This window comes from Macrobrachium rosenbergii, chromosome 1, assembly GCF_040412425.1.
Source record: "Macrobrachium rosenbergii isolate ZJJX-2024 chromosome 1, ASM4041242v1, whole genome shotgun sequence".
Lineage (NCBI taxonomy): Eukaryota > Metazoa > Arthropoda > Malacostraca > Decapoda > Palaemonidae > Macrobrachium > Macrobrachium rosenbergii.
This window is the reverse complement of record NC_089741.1, coordinates 59,585,403-59,608,463: the sequence shown is the minus strand read 5'-3', so window position 1 is coordinate 59,608,463 and position 23,061 is coordinate 59,585,403. Positions and strand designations below refer to the sequence as shown.

The following is a 23,061-nucleotide window of genomic DNA, read 5'->3' as shown; positions in this document are numbered from 1 at the left end:
CGATGGTGAAAATAGTGATAGCGATGATAGGGAAGAGGGTTGATATGCATACTGAGAATGATAATGGCGATGGTGAAAATAGTGATAGAGATGATAGGGAAGAGGGTTCATATGCATACTGAGAATGACGATGATGATGGTGAAGATAGTGATATAGATGATAGGGAATGTTGTAGATATGAATAATGAGAATAAAGATTATGATGTTGAAGATAGTGATAAAGACAACAGGGAAGATGGTAAATAGGAATACAGAGAATAAAGCTTGGAGATGGCGAAGATAGTGATAGAGACAACAGGGAAGATGGTAGATAAGAATACTGAGAATAACGATGGTGACGGTGAAGATAGTGACACAGATGATAGGGAGGATTGTAGTTAAGATTATTGAGCATCACGATTGTGACGGTGAAGATATTGATAGTGCCGCAAAAGATCTATCAGTATAAAAAAAAAAAGGAGAAGCCAGGCAGCGAGCGAACCACCTGCCTCTGTATTTAAAAGTGTCTGTTTTGTTTTCTCATTCGACACGGCATCGGATTCTCTCCAAATTTCTGTCGGGCTGCAGAGAATGTCATTCGATGCTCGTGATACTTATAATTTGTTCAACAAAGTCTGGTGTAAGGCCCTGTTAGCTACATCAATTAATTGTCTAAAAATACTTGGTGCTACTCTGGCTTGTTATCTACGCGTTTAGTACTAGCACCTCGGAGTAGGTACAGTACTCAGAGGTGCTAGTACTAAGCATGGCGTAAGCTCCTTGGGACGACGTGTTAGTACTAGGCCATCGGGGATAAAAGTATTATATACACCCATTTCTATATTGTGTGGTCGACAAATTATATTAATAAAGGATATGTTCGTGCTGCCATCTGCTTTACATTTGCCATACGGAGTTTAGTAAGGCACCTCGGAGTACCGTAGGTGACGCATAGATAACAAGCGAAAGTAGCACCAAATACTTATTGTTAAACGTCAATATTGCAGAAAAATAAATATTTAAACGTACTGCTTCTATATATTCCGGACATTCGATGAAATGACGATGTATTGCACGAATGAATAGCGATGAAATGTATTGGATATGAACATTTAAAACTGCGCCCGTGAAAGAGCTCGAGCGATATGACGAAGGGAGCACAGATACCATTCATAAATGTGCAAATGTAAACAGCCATGTTGCCTATATCAGAATATGACTCGTAGTACCGCTCGCTGTTGATGTCCCAACTTCTTACCTATTGAGCGCTGCCGGCAGGGCCCTCAGCGCGGACTGCTGCTCGATTCTGAAGGATACCAATCTAACTTGGGTGTTGTTCTCCTCCAGGAGACTTCCGAAGTCCTTCGGAAGATGGAAGGAAGTTGCGTGGTGGTCGTCCGGGGTGAAGAGTTCGACGTCCTCCGATGCATTCCTTCAGGATGGAAAGAAATTGGGTGAAATAGAACTTTCAGTGGACGAAGTAAAAGCATAATGAAATTGGAAGTCGTCCAGGTGAGAGAGGGCATTAAGTAAACATGTTGATAGATACAGGAAATTTAAGTTTGCCTAAATGTTACTGTTTTAGCCCATTCGTCTCTCGGATCTATCTATCTATCAATCAGTCAATATATATATATATATATATATATATATATATAAATATATATATATATATATATATATATATATATGTATATATATATATATATATATATATATATATATAAATATATATATATATATATATATATATATGTATGTATATATATATATATATATATATATATATATATATATATATATATATATATATATATATATATACACGTACTTTGATATACATACAAATATATATACGTAAACATATATATATACATATATATATATATATATATATATATATATATATATATTTATATAATTTATATATCTATTATGATACTATCAAAACCAAATTTATTATCCTCAGTGATATGAGTTCATATACTGCGGCATCAGTTCAATTACTACTCCACTGAAATATCTTTTCATCCGGTCAACAAAAGTCTTGATTAACAACATGAACCCCAAATTAGCACTTGGAATCGTGAGGGACATCTAAACAGAGTACCTGAACAATCATTTTGCGTTTTTCCAGGGGGACATTTTGCATAAAAGTAATATTAAATAAAAAGTATTTGACACTGTATTTCTCTAGAAAACTGACAAGGAAAACCGCTCCTTCTTGCCGTGTTAAAACGGAACTACAGCAAAGGCTAAATGTTGATTACCGTGACAAGGGAAAAATAAGGTAAAATATGTGACTTTGAAGTGAAAAAACTAGAGCAAGACATGCTCACTACTTGAATGGAAAAACTACCTGCAAAATATGGATTGCCTGGATTTTGGAAATACTTAAGCCAGATGGGGATTACTTTGTAATGGAAAAAATTTGGCAAGATACTGATGCCCTTGAAGCGGACAAAAGGCAGAATGTCTTATTTTACTGATACAAAAATATTAAGCAAAATATTTGATCTCCTTGAATATGGAAAATATGGCAAAATCGGAGTTATCCAGGGGTAACAAAATGCAAAATATGGAATCCCTTGTACCGTGTAATCGGATACGAAAAGACAGCACAGTATTGCTTTGAAATATAGAAAAGAGGTTTTGCCTAAAACTTGAAAAACAGGGTAACAAAGAGATCGCCTTGAAATCGGAAAACCTGAAGAATACATGGACTTCTCTCTAAAGGTAGACGAACCAAGATGGAAATCATGGATTAATAAGAGACGAACAAACTTAAGGCACATACATTACCAGTAATTAAAAAAAACAGGTAAAGTGTAGTATGCTTGAATCAAGTAAAAAAAAGGACATAAAATATTGATTGCCTTGAAGTGGAAAACAATAAAGTGAAGTATGAATTGCCATGAAGTGTAAAATCTTACGACACGGACACATGGGATAAAATTCAGATTACTTGGAATGGGAAAGTGTAACTTGAAGTATTAACTTACACTAAACTTACAAAAAACTACTTTGAAAAAAAAAATTACTCTAAAAATGTATTGGTAAGATATGGAAAAACGGAACGGATTTTGTCGAAGGTAAGCTATAGAATCTAGGAATGAAATAAAACAAGTAAAAAATGTGGCGAAGTTCCTTCGGTGCAATCGAGTTTTCTGCACAGTGTATAATGTTGCATGAGACTCTCAGCTACGGCCCATGAAACTCTCAGCCGCGGCTCATGAAGCTTTCAGCCACGACTCGGTGGTGGCCTGTGTTGTTGGCGCCTATAGCTAACTTTAACCTTACATTAAATAAAAGCTACTGAGGCTAGAGGGCTGCAATTTGGTAAGTTTGATGATTTGAGGGTGGATAATCAACATAACAATTTCCAGCCCTCTAGCCTCAGTAGTTTTTAAGGTTACCTCAAGAACTCGAAAAAAGTGAAAGCTCATTAAATATACATTACCTTGAAATAGCAAAAACCGACATTTGCACCTCTGAGCTGTTGAAGCGATGGGTGGCGTTGCTTATCTGCTCAGCCAGTAGGAATCCAGAGGCCTCCAAGTTTTGGAGAAAAGATCCTCCCAGACTTCCAGCCTCTTCCTAGAAACAAGCGATTTTTCGGCAAAATTTTATTACATATTCCATCGGTGACTTCATATAGATATATCTATATATATATATATATATATATATATATATATATATATATGTGTGTGTGTATAAATATATATACAGATATATACATATATATATATACACACACACACACACACACATATATATATATATATATATATATATATATATATATATATATATATATATATATATATATATTTATATATATATATATCTTTATATATATAAATATATGTACATATATATATATATATATATATATATATATATATATATATATATATGTACATATATTTATATATAAAAATATATATATATATATATATATATATATATATATATATATATATATATATATATAACACGTATGCTGATGGACAATTAAGAATTGCTCTTCTTGTATTATACATATTTATTTCCCGACGTTTCGTAATTCTCATATTATAATTACATCTTCAAGGGCTTTAAAATGGACAGGCAGCAGACTCACGAACCAGGGGCATTCCAATATAAGAACTCATGCTAAAAGCTGCAAAACATACTTTGAAAATAAAGATTTTAAAATCATCGGACAAACACCCAACACTCAGGAATTAACCATTTTAGAGTCCCTATTGATCAAACAACTGGTTCCCCCATTAAACACGCAGTCAACAGCCACTCTGGTGGAAGGTTGGTCCAATAGTTTGTGTATTTTAATATATCTTGTTTTTTTTTTAAGTATAATTTTAAGTGTAAAAAATTTTCAGTTTGGGTTTGCTAATTATGTGTTGCTTTTATCCATTTTAGAGCCCTTGAAGATGTAATTATAATATGAGAATTACGAAACGTCGGGAAATAAATATGTACAAGAAGAGCAATTCTTAATTGTCTATCAGCATACGTGTTGCATATAACGGCTATGTCACTCACACGAATTATATATATATATATATATATATATATATATATATATATATATATATATATATATATATATATATATATATATATATATATATATTGTATATACACATATACATACTATACACACACATATATATATATATCTTTGTTTTTATTGAACTCTTTGATATCTCCAAGTGTTCTTTCGATTTTTTAATGAGACTGAAGTATTTCTGTATGGCTCTTGTTTGCTTAAGATATAAGCTGATCATCTGGAGGTCTCTTTACTGGACTTTAAATTATTTATCCTGGTTCATTACTCAAATTCTCAGGTATATAAAGTCTTGAAGTGCAGTGTTTTCGTTTCTGTATAAGTCTTCTAACTTTTGATGTCTATTTCACCTAGAATAAGCTCTTCATGGTACACGATTTATCCCTCTGAGCAGTTTATTGGCCGAATTACCTTGGGCTAATCCCCTGAATAACTTAATTTTAACCTTCATCTTGAATCAATACAACGAGGTCACTATTTCTTAATGAACTTGAACGTTTTTCGACAAAATTAACAAATGAGAAATATAAAGAATCATTTTCCTGCTAGTCTTATAAAAAACGAAAGTTGAGTAAACTTGTAGGTCAGAGTATCAAAAAAGAAACTGGTTATCTTTAGATGATAAAAGCCTAAATTAACTTAGCTTAGTGTTCATTTGTACCATCGTCGTCATGATAAAGCGGAACTCCAGTAAAAATCTTGCGAATTCTCTCCTCTCTGAACGTACCTTAGGAAGCAGCTCCCAAGTAACCGATATGTTCAGAATGTTGCTGGAGATGTGAACGAAGTCGTCGTTGTAACTTGTCAAAAAACCTTCTCGCTCCTCTAATGAGGCTTCCAATGTCTAGGGGCATAAGAAAATAGAATATAAAACAACAGATGAAAAGTAAGGAAGGTGTAGACACTCTCAGCTAAAGAAAAACATATATTTTAGGCCTATCAGCATTTCTTATTGGAAAAGTACGTTCTATGAGGCGAGAATTCATATCTAGATGTATTTTAGAAAGCACTTACACTTTAATATTAGCATCTTTTCTAATCTAAAAGGTTAGAACTTGTTGACAATATCCATTTTAATTACAAAAAGGATGAAATTGCAAACCTTACGTACTGGCACATTGCTGCGAAGGCCACTTAGAGCAACTTAACCTCTCGTACTTTAAGGTTTTTTCTCACTTTTGAAAGAATCATCATATGAACGAAGTCTAATAAGTTCGAGATACAAATATGAAAGAGAGAGAGAGAGAGAGAGAGAGAGAGAGAGAGAGAGAGAGAGAGAGAGAGAGAGAGAGACTGGGAAAAGGAAGGCCAGAAAATTGACAGCCATATTCTGCCAACACTCATGGCAACTCTGACCTGCTGATCTGCCAAGGCGGTGAGATTGCTAAGGACGCCAATGAGAGTCGTAAGGTCATTGGGTGTCATTGAAGTGTTCTGATTGGTCAGGCTCTTCACCTCTGAGGATATGTCCGTCGCCGAGTAGTTGCCGGATTCGATCTGAAACGCAGGATTTCGAACGAGTGAGTGGTGATTTTGTCAGATGAAGGTTTTCTAAAATATTCTTTATTGGACAATAAGAAACTATATTTCAGTTAAGACCTCGTGGAAGATGTAAACTGGTACGTGTAAAATTATCACTAAATCATATATTTAGTTGTGATAAATTATGTATTTATCACAGCTGAAGTTTAAAACTCTGAAACTGCAGACTTAACAGATAATTTCCCAGACAAATGAGGATTTGCTGATCACTGCTGAAGTTGAAATGATAAGATTTTACACAGTAATTCCAGCAGATTGCTGAAAAAACATTTTGGAAAAAAAAAATGCAAAGTGCATGGGTCAATGAGTCCATTCTGAAAGATGTCACCCGCCAGGTCCTGATACTAAAATATTCCTAGTAGCAAGGAAATTTTGAAACTTTAAATTGTAACTCAAATTGAAATTTTTGTCATATTCAACAAAGATTTTTTGGTGAAAAGTGTCACTGGGCTTGCGATAATTTAATGATGAATCCAGCAAGAAAAAAAATTCTTGATTAAAACATATTATCATAATCCAAAAATACTATTTCTCAAAGAAATAATGGGCATTTGGAAAAGATGCTGAAACTGAGAAATATTTTGGAACACATTCAAAAGTATTTCTCAATTGTTTTATCTTGATGGCTGCTGTCATGCCCTCAAAAGTACCGCCTCACATGCGGCTGTCGTATTTCTGTCTGATTTAATAATATTTCCCCTCCTGATTAAGTCCCAGATGAACAACAATCACAAATCAAATTCGATTTCTTCAATAGATCTAATTCTGTGTCCGTCATTAACTTTACGAATCCCAGACTTTTCCAGGACGAGTTTTTCTCCTTGAAGGTTTTTTCTAGACCAAGTTCCTTTCGCAGCAGTATTTTCCAGTTCTAGCCTCTTCCAGGCCAGTTCTTTTCTCAATAGTATCCCTACCAGTGTTTTTTTTTATTTTTTTGTGACCGGCTTTTTCCAAACCAACATTTGTTTACGCGTCATTTCCCAGACATGTTTTTCTAGACCGGTTGGTGTTTTTAGACTAAAAATTTTTCAGCCGCTGTACATCCAAACCAATTTTTTGATAACCAGTGTCCTATAAGACCAAGATTTTCCAGCTGCCGTATTTTCAAGTCCAGCTTTCTAGCCCCGGTTTTTTCTCCGTTGTTTCTGGATAAAGTCCCTTTTCAGTCGTAGTGTTTTTACCTAGTTCTTCTCCATTTTCAGTTTTTCCCAGAACGAGTTTTTCTGGTCCCAGCTTTGTCTAGAACCAGTTACTATTTCAGCACTAGTTTTTTCCTATCACAGGTTTTCAACTCACGATGATTTTCAAGATCCAGTTTTCCATCCGAAGTTTTCCCTATCCCCGGTTCTACCCAGTCCAAGAGTTTTCCCCGGCACAATTATATACACTCGGAAACCACAATCTCCGACCCACCTAGTCGTGCTCCGAGTTTATGAGCGGGGGCCTTTCTGGACGTCGGGCAACGCCAACTATCAAGGATTGAAACACTCGAACACTTTTGAACTCTTCCGGATTTTGCTTTGGGTGTTTTTTTTTTTTTTTATGATTTTGCCGCATACAATGCAAAGCAATCATGGTATGATTATATAGACAACACTGTGTTGAATTCTTCAACCTGTATAATATCGAAACGAAGAAAAAATGCAGAAACTACCGGGTTGTAAGTAGGGGGGGGGGGGTGGCCGAGGTGGGGAGCGAAGGGTAGAATCTGTCCAGAAAGGCGCCGCTCATAAACTCGGAGCGCGACCTAGCTGGGTCGGAGATTGTGGTTTCCGAGTGTACCACTTTCTTTCCCTTGTTTCCATAACACCTCAACTTCGTATGAACATTCGAATGACCCTCCCATCGACCTTAACATGAACTTTAACAAAACGAAAAAGTAATCCTTTACAAACCAGATCTTGCACGCCGGCGATCCATTTTTGAACGCAACGATCTCAACAACAAACAGGCGTTGACCGGATGGCACGTCACTGTCTGGTATCCAACGTACCCATCATCTGGGCATGCGCGTCTCCTTATTTTGCCCAGGCAAACCCAGGAGGGGCTCCCTGAAAGACATTTTTGTATTTACGACAGGCCCTGTGATATATATATATATATATATATATATATATATATATATATATATATATATATATGTGTGTGTGTGTGTGTGTGTGTGTGTGTGTATGTACATGTATATGTATATATATATATATATATATATATATATATATATATATATATATATATATATAGTGTTTTTATTAAATAAGAAACGAAAATTATCGCAAGGTAAAATTAATAAGTTGGACAGCTAGGTGAGATGAGGATTAAAAGCTGCAGGTAATTTATGAAAGACAGACTCCAATGCGGTTTAGGCCGAAGGAAAGCAACAGAGATCTTGTATATTATCGTATACGGTGTGTCGTTCGAAGCACACCGTAGGCTGTACCCACCAAAGGGATTGTCAGCTTGGTCAAACCAGCAAGAGTTTAGGAATGTGACTCAGTATTCGCTTTGTACTGCTACTACTACTACTACTACTACTACTACTGTTACTACTACTACTACTACTACTACTACTACTACTACTACTACTACTACATAATAATAATAATAATAATAATAATAATAATAATAATAATAATAATAATAATAATAATAATAATAATAATAATAAACACTCAAAAAGAACAAAATTGGGAATACACTCTAGATCGTACGCAATACATTACACGTTCTCACATTCTAAAGAACTTTGCAAGACTATTTAGACAATTTCCTGATTTACTTTTTCTCTACTGACCTCAGTAATACTTTATGATAGAATGTACATCTTTACTTACCGTTTCCACGTAACAGCAATCTGAAAAAATGGAAAATAGATTTAGCCCTTATCGTACGATAGTTATCTTAAACATAAACTCTATTATATCCCAAGAACTTTTTCCTAAATGCACGACAGCTACTTACTTGTTGCAAGATAGTTCCACTAAAGCACGTCCACCTGTTTCCAAATGTATGATAGTTACTATGTGAAAGTTACTATGAACATGGCTGCTGGACTTTTTAAGGTTTAAACGGGTATTCAAAGAAACTGTTAAGTGACTTATTTAAATTTCTAATTTATATAAAAAAAATTAAGGGGACACTGTTAGAGTACTAGAAGGTGATGCAAACAAATGACGACATAGCTCTTATGTAAACAAGCAGCTTTAGATTACTGTACACTCAACAAGAATGTACATTAAAGATTTCTTTATTTATTTCTCTTTCGAATTGAAGGCTTGTATATAAAAGCGTATCCAAAAAGTGTGAGAAAATCAAGAAATCTTGTGGTCAATGTGGCTACTTAAGACCCATGATTCTGGTGACTCTGACCAGCAGATTCTACACAACTTGTGAATACATGTATATGTATATTTAAATGTATCACAGTTTACACATTTAAGCTATGTGATTTTTACTAATTAATTTCTTAATATCTGTTAATATCGCCAAAAAGAGTTCATTTCTGTGACTCCATCTTTGCACTGCTATTGCGCTGTAATTGAAATGCTAGAACCAACTTCAAACTGCAATACTTTTCGACTTGACGGAAATAACAGCTCATTTAAAGCATTTTGAAACTTTGCAAGATTTAATAGAAAATTGAGACTTTTACTAAAAATATTAAAACAACAATTTGAGTTACTGAATTGTCAAGATTTTACGACGAAGAAGAAAATCTAAGAAATAATCTCTTTATTTTTTATTTATTTATACATCCTGGCTGCGGAGTTAGCATACAGTTGCCTATACACATCCACCTCCCGGCTATGTGGTTGGTGCACAGATGCCCGAGGCTTTGCAGTTTATATACATTTGCCTATACGCACCTCTCAGCTATTTGGTTAGTACATAGCAGCCGCCTATGCACATCTCTAGGTTACGTAGTTAAGATTCAGCTGTTTCTACACGCTTCTTGGCTGTGTGCTTAGCGTACAACTGTTTACGCACGCTACGCTACCCTTGTCTTCGTTCAAATTATTGGTTGTTTGTACTTGAATCCACAGGCAGTGTACATGCGGTAGCGAACAGTGCGGATAACAAAATATGTTGCTAAACAAACAACCCATCGGCGGGAACAGACAATTTTTTGTTTTTTGCCTGATTCAACCAAGAACTACTACGTTTTCTGCCATCCTTCGTAACAAACTTTAATCAATACTGTTAAAAAGATAAAAAATAAACCCCCAAAAAAAAAAAAGCAAACAGGAATTTTGAATTCGATTTTCCTAAGTCTGTATGGATGTGTCTACTGATGCGAATTAGATTAGAGACGAAAGAGATAAGATGATTTCCCTTGTTTGTGCAAGTATAAAACTTTTTAATAAGAAAATGACAAAACAGTACCTTCAGCTATCGGAGTTGTCTCTTTGGCTGTTGTTGTTTCCACAATCGCTGTAGGTGAACTTTCCTCAGTTGACGATGTCAGTAAACGCGTGGCTGAAATCGGTGATCATATATTATATTAATTATTGATACTTTTACACTGTATTTGCTTTACCGACAAATGAGAATATATAGGTAGAAAGAAATAAAGAAAATCAACATTTATAAAAGTTAAATTCATTAGATGTGAAAACATCTAACATTCAAGTACATTCTATATCTAATTGCTTCATGTCATTGAAAACTGTATTTAAATGCGAGTCGTTTTGAAAGTACGGATTTGATAATATAGAAATCTATGAATATTCGAAATATGGAGATATACTGATTAAAACATTAGGCAATTTAATCTGAAAAGCCCCAACCTAACCCAAACGACGGCGTGACTGATCCACCTTAGTTAGTGGAGCCGGATCTTTCTTAGATAGTGACCCCAACAAAGTTCGGGGGTCGTTATCTAGAACTAATATTTCTTGGGGGTCATTATCTTTATGATATTTACAGTCTTTTGTTTATGTTTTACAGTAATCCCCCGACGGGCTTGTGCTAAACACGCCGCAAAGGTGAATACATACCGGGTTAAAAACCTTAGAGGTCACTATCTAGGAAAGATCCATGGAGCCTAATAACATGTTTTTTTTAAGGAAATCTATTGGTAAATGGAAAAGGTAAGTTGTGGGAGTTTTCTGCACAGTGGGTTCTTCATTCACCTTTGCGGCGTGCTTAGTACAAGCCCGCTGGGGATTACTGTAAAACTTAAATAAAAGATTGTAAATATCATAAAATTAATGACCCCCAAGAAATTTTAGTCCTAGATAACGACCCCTAACTTTGTTGGGGTCACTGTCTAGGAAAGATCTGGAGCCACCCCCTTTTGAGGTATCACGTCTCATTCAAGTAGGAAGCTGGAATATTTTAGGCAGACAACCAAGGTTTAAAGCAAGTGGGGATGACCCATTCTTTTTTTGTTTCTGCTGTACATTTGTTTTTTTAATTGCTGTGTGGCTTTTAATGCTTACGAATTCTGTTCCAACTTTCGTCGCTCCAGGCTTATGATCTATTCGTTAACAACAGTCAAAAGGGTTTTTCAAGAGTTAAGCTTACTTATTTTCCTTTTCCCCATCATTTTCCTACTCCCACTTATTTATCTATTTCCACATTTGATTCCCTGTGCCCCTTTATTTTCCTCTTTCCTCCTTCATTTCTCGAGCTCTCCTTAATTCTCCTATTCTGACTTCATTTCCATATTTCCTATTCATTTTCTGACTTGATACAGACCTGGCACTTTGATTCCATTTAAGTGTGTCCACTGACATGCATTTCCCATCATCTGCAATTCATCTTTAATTAAATCGTTTCTAATGAAGGCAGTATTTCCTGAAATGTCATGACCGTGCGAGTATCATGAATCAGAAAAGTTTATCTACAAAGATTTGGTTTTGGTGAAAACATTTTTTCAGGGAAATACTGCAGTTTTAGTTTTCTGTAAAAGAAAACTATTGTGCCGCGCACTTTTTTCAGTCCGCCCTCAAAGCCTAAAAACTCCTGAGGCTAGAGGGCTACAATTGGTATGTTGAAAATCCACCCTCCAATCATCAAACATACCAAATTGCAGCCCTCTAGCCTCAGTAGTTTTTATTTTATTTAAGATTAAAGTTAGCCATAATCGTGCCTCTGGCAACGATATAGGACAGGCCACCACCGGGCCGTGGTTAAAGTCTCATGGGCCGTTCATACAACATTATACCGAGACCACCGAAAGATAGATCTATTTTCGGTGGCCTTAATTATACGCTGTAGCGGCTGTACAGAAAACTCGATTGATCCGAAGAAACTTCGGCGCATTTTTTACTTGTTTTTATTAACGTCGATTACCTTAGTAGCAGAGCAAATTTGCAACATTAAAACAACCAGCCAATCGAGTCTTATTTTTAGCTATACGCCATTGTTCTACCAGATATAAAAGTGAACCCGTGACGTGTTCATCTGGAAACAATCGTGATTTTCTATGATCACAGGAACTGTATAATCTCAAGACCTATTGGTCTACGCACCCCGTGACCCATAGGATTATAAAAACCCAACCATCCATAGAACTACAAACCCAATGACCCGCGGGATTGCAAATCAAATAACCCATGAATTTGTGGACCCCATGAGCTATGTAAATGAAAACCCCATGAATAATGGGGAAACAAATCCCGAATTACACTAGATTGTAAACACCAAAACCCTTGGGCACCAAATCCCAATACATGTAGGGCTGCATAACCTCATGATCCTAGTGGTTGTACATCCTATGACCCATGTGGTTGTAGAACCTCGTGCTCCTTTGACTGCAAACTCCATGACCTACAGGATTAGAGGCCTCATGTTTCGTGGGACCATAAAGCCCCATGACCTCGGTCACATCTTGGTGACTTCTTCAACGCTAAGTGACAAGGACGCCCTGATCCCATTTCCCGATATGCACAGAGCTTTGCAATTAAATAATTGACATTACTTCACTGAGGCAATTCGTAATCGACTTTGGTAGAATTTTCTTCTCTGAGAGTCGTTTTGCCTTGGGGCACTGGTCATTAGTTTTCCAAACCATCAGTAAAATCAAGGGTAGCAGTGTCTTGGAGGCAAATTCGAGATTAACTGAGCTTTTCATATATCTAATTGTCATTATCAAATTTACGCCATTAAATACAGTATACTTTTATTTCGCTTACTTCGAACCAATGTCATCTTTTGACTCAAACGAAACTCACTAGTTGATTCTGAGGGGGTAGGCGTCGTGTTGGCCTCCGTGGACGTCCCTTGCTCTCCTGTCGACGTCGTGGGCGAGGTCAAAGTAGTGGTCGTGTCTTCCGCACCAGATTCGCAGACAGTAATGGCTACGTTCGCGAAGGCTTCCTTCGCTGCGTTTGTGGAAATCAGGCCCCATTTGCTGTAGGGGCAGCTGTTTAATGTGTCTAATGGGAGGAAATCAGATTTAGTAGGGCAGCTAATTAACGTAAGAAGATTAAAAAAAAGCACACACACTCATAAACAAATATTGGCTTCCATCATACTCTTCTTCGCTTAGAGCAGAGATTCCCAAACCTTTTGTTCCTCGGTACCCCTTGGGCTTTTTTATAGGTTCCCATGTACCCCTAACACTAAAAATTAAGCTTAATATTAAAAAAGAACACTGACGCGTCGGTAAACACGTCCTGTACCTGTCATTTCTGGATTGGTACAGGTAGTCCTACAGATCTACACTGTAGATACAGCCGTGTGAAGTTTATAATAGTAAAAAACAAATGGTATTACCTTACTCCCAATAAATTTAAATAAAGCTGTGCTAATCAACATGAGAAATTGAGAAAAGTGCAATCTGAGTGCAGATTACAACACCATGTATTGTGCAGTGATTATTTTCTTCAGACCAAATGTACCCCCTGAAACGTGCAAATGTACCCTTGGGGGTACATGTACCCCAGTTTGGGAACCCCTGCCTTAGAGCATTGGCTCTGAAGATGTTAACCTTGAGACAACTCTATCGCTGAGAGTGAAACGAAGTGACTAGGGTAGAGAATTCAGTAGGTCTAAAGGCCATGGAATACAGGATTCATTCATCATTTCACAGTCGAGACTGTAAAACGCATTTCTATCTCTTACACTCACCCAACCTCAACACTGCTGCAATAATGCATATTTTCACTACTCACCGGAGACACAGGAGTCGGCGGTTGTGCCCACAAGAACGATGGCGTAGATTTCAGGTTCCAACGGGACATCAGAAGCCATCTCTTCGCCAGTAACAGGGTTCAAAAGGACAACTTCTGACGGTATGTTGGCGTTCATTCCAACGCCCCAGTAGTTCCAGTGTCCTTGGAGAGAAAATAAGAGAATGAGGAGTCTTTCTTTGCATATATAAGAAGACCTAAATCTTTTTATAAGGGGATAGGTGGTTGGGCTGGGACATTCGTTTACAGTTCCTTTGATAATGAAAGGAAATTAATAACCTTAAAAAATAACCATAGGTAAAGTTGGCCAGTTTCACATAGATAACTAGATATGAATATTTATCTCAGGGAGGTAATAAATGATATATTCCAATTTACAGAAAATTATTAGAATATATACAACAAAAATATGCCACAGACTATACGTTCACGTACAAAGCAGGATTTGCATATTTCAGATAGACATTGTCAATTTCGCACCATTCCAAAGCTTCCTTTCATGAAAAGATAAAATCAAAGCATATTTAATACTGTGATGTTTACGTGCCATTTAAACTCAATACCAACGACCCTTCTCTTCATAGCTCACCGAAATCTTGGACTGCTTCAAGAGGTAACTTGTTCGGAATGTCGGTGAGGTTGACCATTCCCGAGGTTAGGATGTGGTTCTTCGGCTGTTCGGCTGCAAGGAGATAAAATGCAAGATGCGAATAACTTGAAATAACGTTTTTAGCCTTCTGGAAAAGAAAACTGTTGTGCCGGCTTTGTCTGTCCGTCCGCACTTTATTCTGTCTGCACTTTATTCAGTCCGCACTTCTCTCTGTCCGCCCTTTTTCTGTCCTCACGTTGTCTGTCCACCCTCAGATCTTAAAAGCTACTGAGGCTAGAGGGCTGCAAATAGGTATGTTGATCATCCACCCTCCAATCATCAAACATACCATATTGCAGCGCTCTAGTCTCAGTAGTTTTATTTAAGGTTAAAGTTAGCCATGGATCGTGCTTCTGGCAACGATATAGGATAGGCCATCACAGGGAGGTGGTTAAAGTTTCATGGGCCGCGGTTCATACAGCATTATACCGAGACAATCGAAAGATAGATCTATTTTCGGTGGCCTTGATTATACTCTGTAGTGGCTGTACAGAAAACTCGATTGCTCCGAAGAAACTTCTGCTAATTTTTTATTGTTTTGTCTTGCAAGTGAAGAAGCCAACGAAGCCTCAGAGTAGAGGAAAAATGGTAAAGGAACCGTTAAGAAGTGTCTACAAAAATGTTTGAATTTTAAATATAAAGGAATTATCTCTTAAAAAGGCTGAGGATAAAGTAAGAAAAACTTGAAGGAAACGAATAGAATGAAAAATGTAAGTATGATAAGAAAAAAATAAGCGTTTGCTTAATGGAATGAATTCTTAAAACCAAATGAAATGAATTCTTAAAAAAAAATAAAAAATGAACAAAGGAAAAATCAAACTTGGAAGTGTGAAATATCATGGGATGAACTATTAAAAGGCAAAGAGTAAAGAAGGAAAACATAAGGGGTAAAGGATGAAAAATGTACAAATAAACAGCATTTTGGAGGTACGTAATAAATACAGTTTTACTCCTCAAGTGCAATACCATTGACTCTGCCTCTGTTCAGTTTATTTCTACCGCGAATATTAACAGCTTATGTCATAGAATTTGATCTGATATTTTGCGACTCATTTTGAATTTAGAAAATTACAGGCCTAATTAGATTTCCTAATGATCTGTTCTCTAAGCGGAAAAGTTAATGTTTTATCCGTCAACATAACGAGTTGGAAACCACGCAGTTGTGAATAATTTCCTTAAATCGAGGCATATAGTAGTAACTATGAAGCATTTTCAGGTAGCGTGCTGTTGTTTTTAGTGTCAGGTGGCCTTGTGCCGGCACCGATTCTTGCTCCTTGAGCATCCTGTATGGGAAAAGTCTAAGCAGCAGAAAGTTAAAAACTAAAATGGAAGTTCCTAGTTCCTTAGAAAATGAGTGCTTCTATATATATATATATATATATATATATATATATATATATATATATATATATATATATATATATATATATATATATATATATATATACATACACACATTAATGAGTGTCAGGCTCTATAGATGGCGGGGCAGTAGCTTTGAAATTTAAATTTTTTTTAAGTTAAAAATAAATACGTGGTCTGAAAGGCCTTTGTTAAGGAAAGTAAATAATCTTATTTTGTCGAGCCCTATACCAAAGAACATTTCATGGTACTGTTCAGCCAGGAGGAATTACGAAATACACTTACTAATTAGCCTTGGAAAATGTCATCAGTTCTACCAGCGTTCTTGACTTTTATTTATGATCGTGCAACTGACTCAGAGTTGAGTCGTTATTTTTTCCAGTTAACAGACAACCCGTCAAAAGATAAAAAGGAAAAACTCCAAGTTGCCAAGATTAGGGGCAGAAGGTGGGACCAGTTCTATTCACATCTGCCTTTCGTTTATATGTGATGGACAGACCTATTTCATCTTGAAACACACACACACACACACACACACACACAGATCAAATAATAAAAGAGCTAAAATCAAGGAAGTTCACTGAATAAACAGATAAACAGGTAGAATGTTCCTATATCTCATTAAACTTAACCAACCAAGAAAACCTGCAAAACAAACAGGCGGCATAGAGAGAGAGAGAGAGAGAGAGAGAGAGAGAGAGAGAGAGAGAGAGAGAAATTTACAAACAACTTACCAAACCAGGACACCTCACTGCAGAATAAACACGAGACCAGCTGCGTCTGCTCCACGGCTGTCTCCACGGCTAATCTTGTACCAGACGAGCAAACGACATGGTCCACGTAGCTAATGAGCTGCTCGAAGGCGTCGTACCTCGATGGGATAATTGCTAAGAGGCATAATAAGACATATTAAATAACATTCCCTCCGTGGCGTATAATTATTTAAGTACTAACTTCAGACTGGGCTCGAATCTCACCTGGGAAGGAGAGTTTCTTCCTGCACTTCCTTTTAAGTGTCAAGGCTCGTGTGAAGAGCATTATTTCAAAATAACGGGGAACAAGTCGAGAGGAAGGTTTTATTGGCTATGGTAATTTAAAACAGTGAATTCTAAAAAATTAATGTTGTTGGTGGGATATATTTGTTGCACATGCCAGCAATAGTTCAGAACATATAACAGACATGCTTTTATTATACAGTTTTTCAATTTCATATTTTGGCTCCAATAACATTATCCCATACCACGTCAAGATCGTTCCACCGTAGGTCAATGCGCTAGAGATTAAGTTAGGTCACAAAGTTGGGATCGTAAAACAAGTGAAGCAGAAGATGATTTGATTAATATAATTCCTGATACTTGATGCTGATATTAACTTTGGGTGCAAAGATTCTAGTCATGGCAAAACTATTTCGTTCACTTCTTAGCATAGACATTCAAACACACACAAACACACACACGCACACACACACATATATAATATATATATATATATATATATATATATATATATATATATATATGTATATATATATCTGTGTGTATAACTGAATCACCAAATATGGAACGTGACGAATATAAACAAAAGACAAATTCATTTAAGAGAAACAATGGAGTGCTGCAAGGACTTTTTGAATTGTCGTCCTTTACTTAGCAGTAAAGGACGACAAGTCGAAACGCCTTGCAACACTCCATTGTTTCTCTTCCTAAATGGGTTTTGTCTTTATATATATATATATATATATATATATATATATATATATATATATATATATATATATATATTAGCAGAGAGAGTTAAAGGAAGAGAAGCAATGGGTGCAAGGCGTTTCGACTTGTCGTCGCTTCTGCTATGTAAAGGACACAATTCAAAGTCCTTGCAGCACTCCATTGTTTCTCTTCCTTCAGATTTTGTCTTTATTTATATTTCGTCACGTTCCATATTTGTGATCAGTTATACCAATACACATATATATATATATACATATTTGTGTGTGGAGAATCCTAAAGACACGCTAAGCATGCAGCGATTGCTTTGCTTTGAGCCTAAAGGCCGCCACTAACGTTTAGTTATACCTGTGCAGTTTTGCCACCACTGTCGACCTGTGCAGGCAAAACGTCACCACTAACGATACAGTTTTTTTTTTCCTCAGTCCTCCGTTGCAACCACGGCGTCAAGATACGACGTTCTGGCTGTAATTGGCTTGCTGACAGCATACAAATTCATAAACGTCAAGTAAGACGTCCTGTGAAAGAATGGTTGAAAAACCGAATTCAGTACCCCCATGTTCCAAGCGGATATTGTCCGGATCACTCTTGTCATCCCCTGTGTGACAGTAGGGAGTCTGGGAATTCCGAAGGTTTCTGGGAATTCAGGAGGCTTCTGGGGCTTCGGAAGACTTCAAGACAATCTCCAGGCTCTGTAGCCTTTGGATGTCTTGCACAATAATAAAGAACAGAGTTTTATGGAGAAGAAATCGGAGAGGAAAGGCTTCCAAGATTTCTTTGGGGGAAGCCCACATTCTTGGAGATGAATTCTGGAGGCTTCTGGGGATTCCAAAGGCTGAAAGACAATCTCCAGGCTCTGAAGCCTTTGAAAACACCCATTGGATTCTCCAGTAATGCTCCAGGAGCTGAAGATTGCTTCAAAGGATCCTAGAGTTGTGAAGACACCTTCAAGAATACCCAGAAGTCTTCTCTCGTTGTCGGAAGATATCTATATATATCAGTAAGAGGGAATCCCATAAGATTATAGCAGAGCAGACTCTTTAAAATAAAAAGAAACTGCATTATGTGTGGAAAGAACTCTAAGTAAATGGTTAATGTAATGTTAAATGATCTAAAACCTTCGGTATTTCATGAAGACATTTTTAGAATCCTCTGAGTCTCCGACTCCTGGAAGAATGAGAGAGAATGCCATTCGCTGTCACATGAACTCAAAGTCTCCAGGAACAATCCCAAGATACTTCAAATCATCTGAAAGCCTTCAGAGAAAGCAAGTGTCATATTTGAAAAAGCTGGGTAAGAGAAAGCAAAGAATATGGTGAAGGGAAGGGCCCGACCCAGAGGCTGCTTCCTCGGAGGAAGGCAGGTATCCTGCCAGGCTGTGAGGCTGAGCCTGGAGGGCCCAAAGACCCTCAAGGTGGGCCCCAAAGCCTCAAAGAGCTCGCCAGTCTCTGAGGGCTGGAGGGGAAGGGTCCACCAGAGATTGCTTCCTCGGAGGAAGGCAGGCATCCTGCCAGACTGGGGAAACGTGGTCTTGAAAGGGTCCAAGAACTTCAAAGATGGGCCCCAAAGCCCAAAGGCTCGCCAGTCTCTTGAGGGTAGCCTTGAAGGAAGGGTCTGACCCAGAGTGCTGCTTCCTCTGGAGGAAGGCAGGCATCCTGCCAGGTTGGGAAGTGGGCCTGAGAGGGCCCAAGAACTTCAAGGATGAGGCCCAAAGCCCCAAAGGCTCGCCAGTCTCTTGAGGCAGCTTTGGAGGGGAAGGGTCCCACCCAGAGGCTGCTTCGGAGGAGGAAGGGCAGGTATCCCCTGCCAGGCTGGGGAAGTGGGTCTGGAGAGGGGGCCCAATAACAAGGATGGGCCCCAAAGTCCCAAAGGCTCGCCAGTCTCTTGAGGGCAGCCTTGAAGGGAAGGGTCCGGCCCAGAGCTGCTTCCTCAGAGGAAGGCAGGTATCCTGTCAGGCTGGGGAAGTGGGCCTGGAGAGGGCCCAGGAACTTCAAGGATGGGCCCCATAAGCCCCAAAGGCTCGCCAGTCTCTTGAGGGCAGCTTTGGAGGGAAGGGTCCGACCCAGAGGCTGCTTCCTCAGAGGAAGACAGGTATCCTGCCAGGCTGGGGAAAGTGGTCTGGAAAGGGGTCCCACAACTTCAAGGGATGGGCCCCAAAAAGCCCCAAAGGCTCGCCAGTCTCTTGAGGGCAGCTCTGAAGGGAAGGGTCCGACCCAGAGGCTGCTTCCTCAGAGGAAGGCAGGTATCCTGCCAGGCTGGGGAAGTGGGTCTGAGAGGCCCAATAACTTCAAGGATGGGGCCCTAAAGCCCCCAAAGGCTCGCCAGTCTCTTCAGGGCAGCCTTGAAGGGAAGGTGGTCGACCAGAGGCTGCTTCTCAGAGGAAGGCAGGTATCCTGCCAGGCTGGGGAAGTGCGCCTGGAGAGGGTCAGGAACCAAGGATGGGCCCCAAAGCCCCAAAGCTCGCAGTCTCTTGAGGCAGCCTTGAAGGGGAAGGGTCAGCCCAGAGCTGCTTCCTCAGAGGAAGGCAGGTATCCTGTCAGGCTGGGGAAGTGGGCCTGGAGAGGGCCCAGAACTTCAAGATGGGCCCCAAAGCCCCAAGGCTCGCCAGTCTCTTGAGGGCAAGTGAGGAAGGGTCCGACCAGAGGCTGCTTGTCAGAGGAAGGCAGGTATCCTGCCAGGCTGGGAAGTGGCTGAGATGGGCCCAAGAGCTTTAAGGATGAGGCCCAAAAGCCCCCAAGGCTCGCCAGTCTCTTTGAGGGTAGCCTTGAAGGGAAGAGGTCCGACCCAGAGGCTGCTTCCTCGAGGAAGGCAGGTATCCTGTCAGGTGGAAGCAGGCCTGAGAGGCCCAATAATCTCAAAGGATGAGGCCCAAAAGCCCCAATAATTATTATTATTACTATTATCATAATGAGATAGGACCCCTTCTGTAGGAGTAGTACTGATGAATATAATAACTGTGTATACTTCATTTAATTTGCATAGAGTTTTCTCTATGCTTCTTCTGACTACCTGTTCATCATATATTTGTTAAGGTCAGATAAAAGATATTCTTTTCTATTGATTTTATTTCCTCTAAAAGTTACAAATGTGAATGAAATAAGACACATGGAAAAATAAGATACAAGTTAAACTAAGATACAATGTATTTATTTATATAATACAGGCGGGTTACAGTTACTGGGTGGACTAGTGGGCTGAATTTTGACTGGCCGTTTGTTGATGCTGTTGCATCGTGTTCCATGGCGTTACGGTCTTCTGGGCCCATTCGAAGCGGCTGGCTAGAGAATGGGTGTGGGAGGACTCCCTTGGGCAACACCCACCCTCCAGCAGATCCCGTCGAAAGGACCCAGAAGATGGAGCGACAAGCAGCGGAGTCAACAGGAGGCCAGTCAGAATTTTGGGGTGTTGTTCCTCCTGCTTTGTTTCTTCTTCGTCTGGACTTCCTCCGCTTTTTCCTTCCACCTCCCAATTCGGCAGAGCAGTTCTCTATCTCTTGGGCCTCTTCTCGAACGAACTCAGTTTTCCCTCTTACGTTGTTGAGTTTTTCCTCCGACGAGACAATTTGCGGTTCCTTTTCAGCCAAGTCCTGTTGGAGCGATTGAGTTCGATCGTCCGGGTTCTGGATCTTCGACCGGACACCTAAATTATCCCTTTGGGACTCTTTTCCAAGACTGTTGTCAAGAGCGCGATTTCTTGCTCAAGAAACATGAACTTCTTGGTGTGAGGCTCGCGGGCGCCCTTCCAGCTCTTTCCTCATCTTCTTTCTCTCCGCTTCATAGGTCTTCACCTTTTCCTCGAGGTAGGCGATGTAAACCTCATTCGCATTTTTTTTCATCTTCCAGTTCGAGTATTTTTCCTTTGTTCTTTTCAAGTTCTTTTTCTTGACGAGCGAGGAAGTCCTTCAGTTGTTCGATATCCTTTTCTTTCTTAATCATGGCGTCCTCCCATTCTTCATTTTCCCTCTTTCGGCATTCGTTATTTGAATCAGGGCCTTATTTTTGCTTTCAGTTTTCCTTATTACTTTCTGAGCATCAGCAAGAACTTTTGGAAGCTCTTCAACACAGGACCACTCTTTCCTTAACTCCTACTCTAAATCCTCATTCTTCTGGATGTGAAATTCTTCCTTCTGAATGTGTCATCAATTTCAATCTGGGTTCCAGTGCCTAAGAGCAGACTTAATCGTATTGGCCTTTCCATGTAGATGACTAATTAGTCCTCCAAAAACATTTTAACAATATCATGTCCATAGTTTTGAACTCCCTTTATAAACAATAACACTGATCCAAAAAGATTCGTAGCCAACGGAAACTGGAATAAAAAAGGGAGAAAAAGACAAATTTCCAAAATATGCATTGAGAAAAGTGTTGAAGTCTTCAGTTCAGGCGAAATAAGATTCCAGAGGAAAAGACTCTGTCTCTTGTGCATTTTTCTAGAAATGGACTCAGAATCTAGACTCTTAAAAATATTGAACAGACCTAAAAATTACTTAATTATTGGTGTCTCATTAAATCTGCTTTATAAACCATTGAATAAAATCGTTAAGAGCCTCATATCTATGCATACAAAATGGAATTAATAAAGCAATGGCATTTTACATTATATAAACGCTCGTATTCATGCTCATTCATTCAACATACACACATATCAAACACACACATACACACACAAATGTATATATATATATATATATATATATATATATATATATATATATATATATATATATATGTATATATATGTGTGTGTGTGTGTGTGTGTGTGTGTCTATGTGTAAGTGTGTAAAGGTCATATAGCTGTAGACTTCTTAGTTGCAATGAAGGGGGCATATAGGAAAAGGTATAATGCATTTTGAGCATATCATATCACAGTTTATTATTTAGCAATGTCACATTACATCATCAAGGCTAAACTGAGCTAAAAAGACATTCTTCTTTTTATGCCCAGTTTAGTTTGAAGATGCAGTGACACTGCTAAAGTGTGATGTGATATACTGTATGCCCTCCTGGATTCCCTTTGATAGTAATATATATATGCACATACATATTTACATATATATATATATATATATATATATATATATATATATACATTATATA

At 38.2% G+C, this 23,061-nt stretch overlaps 2 protein-coding genes across 2 annotated transcripts in view; both read right to left on the bottom strand.

The window, feature by feature from the left end:
* Positions 1 to 8,136, bottom strand: part of LOC136840535 (adhesion G protein-coupled receptor L3-like) — a 44,696-nt gene extending 36,560 nt beyond the window's left edge. The window contains exons 1-5 of the mRNA XM_067107180.1: positions 7,991 to 8,136; positions 5,910 to 6,050; positions 5,281 to 5,397; positions 3,441 to 3,577; positions 1,239 to 1,412 (exon numbers count right to left, since the gene is read on the bottom strand). Coding sequence (XP_066963281.1) covers positions 1,239 to 1,412; positions 3,441 to 3,577; positions 5,281 to 5,397; positions 5,910 to 5,978 — 497 coding nt within the window. The 5' untranslated portion in view covers positions 5,979 to 6,050; positions 7,991 to 8,136. The remainder of the gene's footprint in view (positions 1 to 1,238; positions 1,413 to 3,440; positions 3,578 to 5,280; positions 5,398 to 5,909; positions 6,051 to 7,990) is intronic.
* A 751-nt stretch (positions 8,137 to 8,887) lies between these two features.
* Positions 8,888 to 17,411, bottom strand: LOC136840521 (uncharacterized). Its single transcript, XM_067107176.1, has 6 exons — positions 16,976 to 17,411; positions 14,820 to 14,912; positions 14,213 to 14,374; positions 13,271 to 13,474; positions 10,476 to 10,568; positions 8,888 to 8,946 (listed from the first exon to the last, which is right to left on the bottom strand). The coding sequence occupies exons 2-6, from the start codon at positions 14,875 to 14,877 to the stop codon at positions 8,888 to 8,890; spliced, it is 576 nt and encodes a 191-aa protein (XP_066963277.1). The 5' UTR covers positions 14,878 to 14,912; positions 16,976 to 17,411.
* Between the last annotated feature and the right edge of the window lie 5,650 nt (positions 17,412 to 23,061).